Source organism: Alexandromys fortis, unplaced genomic scaffold (genome assembly GCF_014885135.2).
Source record: "Alexandromys fortis isolate MF-2015 unplaced genomic scaffold, M_Fortis_MF-2015_v1.1 scaffold_33, whole genome shotgun sequence".
In the NCBI taxonomy this organism is placed as follows: Eukaryota; Metazoa; Chordata; class Mammalia; order Rodentia; family Cricetidae; genus Alexandromys; species Alexandromys fortis.
The window spans coordinates 12,180,149-12,185,070 of record NW_026067917.1 but is presented as its reverse complement, the minus strand read 5'-3'; the positions used below and the strand labels follow the sequence as shown (position 1 = coordinate 12,185,070).

The 4,922-nt window shown below is 34.7% G+C and overlaps 1 protein-coding gene across 1 annotated transcript in view; it reads right to left on the bottom strand.

Annotated features, from left to right (window-relative positions):
* Nucleotides 1-4,922, bottom strand: part of Lrp1b (LDL receptor related protein 1B) — a 1,445,827-nt gene that overhangs the window by 130,593 nt on the left and 1,310,312 nt on the right. Inside the window, 1 exon segment of the mRNA XM_050139953.1 lies at nt 4,338-4,470. Within this exon segment, the coding sequence (XP_049995910.1) occupies nt 4,338-4,470 (133 nt within the window).

Here is a 4,922-nt window from a genome sequence, read left to right as displayed (position 1 = left end):
AAAAAAAAAACATAAACAAAAGCCAACAGATTCAAACAATGTCTTCTCTATATTGATAGGACTGTACTCATGGGCTCAGCAACTGCATTCTGTGTTTACCTGCTCAAAACTTGAAAAGGAAACAAATACATATTCTGGCATGGATGGTAGAGGTCCTTGTGAGCTTTCAATCACACTTGAGAAGCTTTTGACAGTTAATAGCTTCGATTGGAAGAAATTAACCTTTGTTATTGTTTTGTTAAATATCTGGTTTCTGGTGGTTAGCCAATGTTCCAGTAGATGGCCCACACCCCTAATTGTATTTCTAGAAGAAAATAAGTTCAATGAGCCATCAAGAAAGAGAAGAAGAGGAGGATCTTGAAGGAAGAGGATGAAGAAGAGGAAGATGATGGCAAGGACAATGACATGAAGATTGGAGAGATTTGGCAGATCCAGCAGAAGTTAGAGGGATAAGCGGAATGTGAATTTTATTAAAAACCATTCTACATGTTATGAAATTCTCTAACAAACTGTTATTTTTTTAACTTGTACTTCTACTCAACATCGAAAAAGAATAAGCAGGGTTAATTCAAATTCTTCCCACCCTTAAACATTGTCCTACTCATTATTTTATTATACCAAAAATGTATGGCAATTTTAAGACATTTTTGCAATATAAACAATTATTTCATAGAGATGAAAATAATTTGTCCATGTCATTTATTAATTTTTTCTTTTAAAATATGTGCAATAATGCTTTACTTTTGTATGTTTAATATTTTCACAAAAATGAAAATCATGTCAAATATAAAACTTTTGAATATAATATTTTTCTGTTAATACCACATGCAAAGAACTCAATGAGCTAACAAATTTTGATTCTCTGGACAGATAAGAAACACAGAACATATTTCTGTGGTTATTGGGCACTCTGGGTTTCTATGCTTCTCTGGACAACTTATTAATTTCACATCAATATCTTCATCTATGAAAAAAGCAAAATAAAATAACTTATGAACCCATATTCACAAGCACTTCCAAATAAAACAACACAGAGATATAAATTCGGAATTAAGGTGAACAAATAGGATTATTTTCCTAGTAGGAAATGATTATGATTTTTATGCCTGTTGTGAGTTACAACACAAGTTCAGTGTGTGATAGGAACTTGGAAAATTTCACATAATTGACTTTAAAAACAGCCTGCTATGATCTGTTGTAGACATGCTTACAGGAAGAAAGTTTCAGATATATTGCTCTGAAATTTGAGTGACATTTAAAGCAGTGGCTAGGAAATTCTGCAAAATTTCAAAAGCGGAACCTGTTTAGCTTACATTGCCATCTTTTAAATCCACAGAAGTCTGAGACACATAAAAGGGCAGGTGTCCAATGCATCAGAGAGTGGACTGATTGATATTCACAGTGTAAGGCTTCCAATTCTTATAGAGATTTCTAAAATGCTACTTTACTTCAAGTGTCTGTAACACTAAACTCTAAATTATTGCAATCTAAAAGTAATCTCAATTATCAAAAATCATACAACCTAATATATAACCATATAAAGTTTTCTCTGAAAACAATACAAAGGAAAATACATGTGACTTTCCTACTGAAAGGAATCTAAACACATTCTTTGTGTAGTGGTATATGCCTTAATTCTAGCACTTGAATGACCGAAGCAATAGTACTTAATCCTGGGGACAATACCAGGTAATATAACTACCTAGATAGACTGTTTTCCAAAAGGAAAAAGTAGGAGGAATGAAGAAGGGAGTGAGAGAGGGAAGAAGAGACACACAGAGAAAAAGAGACAGACAGACAAACAGATAACATGAATAGGAGTTTAAGTATGCATTGCTTTAATTCCAAATCAAAATCTGTAGATTATGTACTATAGTCAAATTGTTTGATAAGAATGGTTTTAAATTACTAATCTCATTGCATGCTCTATTTTACAACAAATTAAATTCAGTAATGTTTATGAACTCTGACATATTTTACCTTTAAAAAATTCTATTTGTAGTTTATCTGTGTTGTTAAAAGGAAAGGTTATCTCCCTAAGCTATTGAGTTAGATTTCATTTTATTTATATATGCTCAGAGAGAGCTGTAAATAGCACTCCTTTTTTATTAAGAACAGAAAAAGAAATTAAATTATATTTGTAACAGTAAGCTAAAGGTTTTTGTGATAGCCTACTAATGAATTCAGACTGTACCAAAATGAATTCATATTTCAAACAATGCATCATAAGACTTTTGGCATCCTGCGTTCATTACAATGCTTAATTCTCAAATGACATGAAGTACAAAGAAGCAACAGAAAATGTGTAATTTAAAGATATTGGCTAGATTAACATTTCAGTTGCTTAGGTATATTTGTGATCAATTCACTAGACTATTAACAGCAAAGTAGAAAATATAATACATGCTTGGCAATGAAGAATCTGAATTATAACTATGATGCTCAGAGCTTCACCCAGCTTCACAAGAAAACTGATCAATTGGACCACACAGGAGGTAGCCATTCATAGTTGTCCTATGGTTTTGGGTCGACAGAAGTTTTGATATGGAATAAAATGTTACAAATCATAAAAATAGGTTACATACTTTGAACCTGAGTTTTCTAAAAGAATACTTTCAATCTTTTTGTTTGACAAATGCCAGAACAAGCAGAACCAAGAATGAAAGTTCAAACTACAATAAACATCAGGTTTTCAGGATCATAGACTCTATCTTTTAAAATACAAGTGCTGCGGTTAATTCCATCAGGTATGGAACATTATTCTTGTATACTAACCAACCAAATCTGAGTCATTAGAAAAATGTGTTATTCTGAACCTTAACCTTGTGTGTGTGTTCAATTACATATAAGATTAAAGCCTAAAGTGAGCTTGATATCTTCCACTGCTGCTTCATAGTTAGCCCTTTGAGTAAGAGACTCTCACTGGGTATGTAATTCACCATCATGACTGGAATGCATGTGTCACAAGCTCCTGAGAGTTTGTTATCTCTATGCTACCAACACCGGTATTGCAGACATGCACCCATTTGGGCTTTATAGACTCTTAGGTATCAGTATTCAGATCCTTTGCTGCTCTTATCCTCTTGTCCTTGATGCATTGATCCATCTTACACACACACATGCACACATACACACTTTCCTTGGTTTCCAGGATATCATTTGTTAGTGGAAGTGTCCCACTTCAAGGTGACAGGACATCAATTATAATAAAAGGTAGGCTTATTTTAGCTTTCTGAAATCTAAAATCTCAAGATCTGAGAAACATTTATCAATATCAAAGTTACTTCCTCAGATAAAATTAAACACTAAAATTGCCAACACTTTTAAATTACGTTTGGAAGCCTAGGGTGGTATCATGTCTTTGAATAAAATTTAAGGTGTTGAAAGGTAGAATTCATTGGGAAAAAGCTGTGATACAGTTACAACAGCTTCCATATAAACAAACAGACAAAAAAAATTATACAAAACTAAAAGTTCTGCAACCTGTGTTCACTTTAAGTTTCAGGACATAATTTCTTTTTAATCCTCATTAATTTACAACAACAGCTGGCTGTTTTTAATGTCATGATGTACAAGAAAACAGTTTCAAAAATGCTATTCAAACAGCTATAAAAAATTTATACTAAAATTGTAAATCATCTTCCAGGGTGAAAAAAGTACAAGCCATCGTCTCAACAACATGACAAGAAGAAAATGTCGGGCACAAATTACAAGTTACATATCACATAGGTGACAACTCGGTACAATCCAATAAGCCACGTGGTCCTTCCACTCTGTCAGAGTAAGAAAAGTCACATAGAAGCAAGGCAGATGTAGAACCTGGAGAACATGTGAGCAGTCATGCCTCTAGAAGCATGTCTTGTATGAATGTTGTTTCCTCTCTTTACAGATGCTGTGTCCTGTTTTCTTAAACACTCATCATTTCTCTACATAGGCTATGTCTTGACTCTACAGAGGCTGTAGCCTCTTCGAATACTGGTTGTCATCCAATCTCCCACCCAGATGCTGTGTCCTCTGTAGCTCACGTTTTAGCACTGAACTTACGTCTAGTCTGGAGAAAGCCTGCCATCCAGTACTCTATATAAACTCTTACATCTGAATGAGTTTTCTCCCATTGTGCATGCATAGTTTGGGCTTACATCCTGCTTCAAAATTTTGCGGATTTTTTCTTATTTACTAAAGGGAGAATGGAATGGAAGCAGAAAGAACTAAAATAATTATTCATAGATCCTTTCATTTGCCTGTTCTGTAGATACTATCCCACAACATTTCTTCCATTCTCTCATTTATGAAGACACATATAGACAGACACACAATCACCACCACTGGCACCTTACCTCTGCCACAGTTCTCTTCATCGCTGCCATCCACGCAGTCATAAATTCCATCACACAGCCATCGAATTGGAATACAGTATGCTTTATTTTTGCAACGAAACTGATCTTCCTTACATTCTATAACACAGTCCATCTGCTCAAACACAGTGGGAAAATAGTGGTCTTCATTAATGTTGATGGAATGACTAGGAAATTCACAATAGTAGATGTCTGGTATAGAGTGAGATTTAACTTAGTTTGTCTTAATGAACACAGCCTCTACAAGCAGCAATGTGCTTTAAGATACAGACAGAATGAATAGCCTTCTATTTTCTGTAAAAAATTATATACCCATAAAACATATAGCTATATAAAATTTCAGCTGAAGATAAGGAACCTGAAATGACCCTATCCTATAGCAATACTGACGAATATCTTCCATATCACCATAGAACCTTCATCTGGTGATGGATGGAGATAGAGACAGAGACCCACACTGGAGCACCGGACTGAGCTTCCAAGGTCCCAATGAGGAGCAGATGGAGGGAGAACACGAGCAAGGATGTCAGGACCACGAGGGGTGCACCCACCCACTGAGACAGTGGG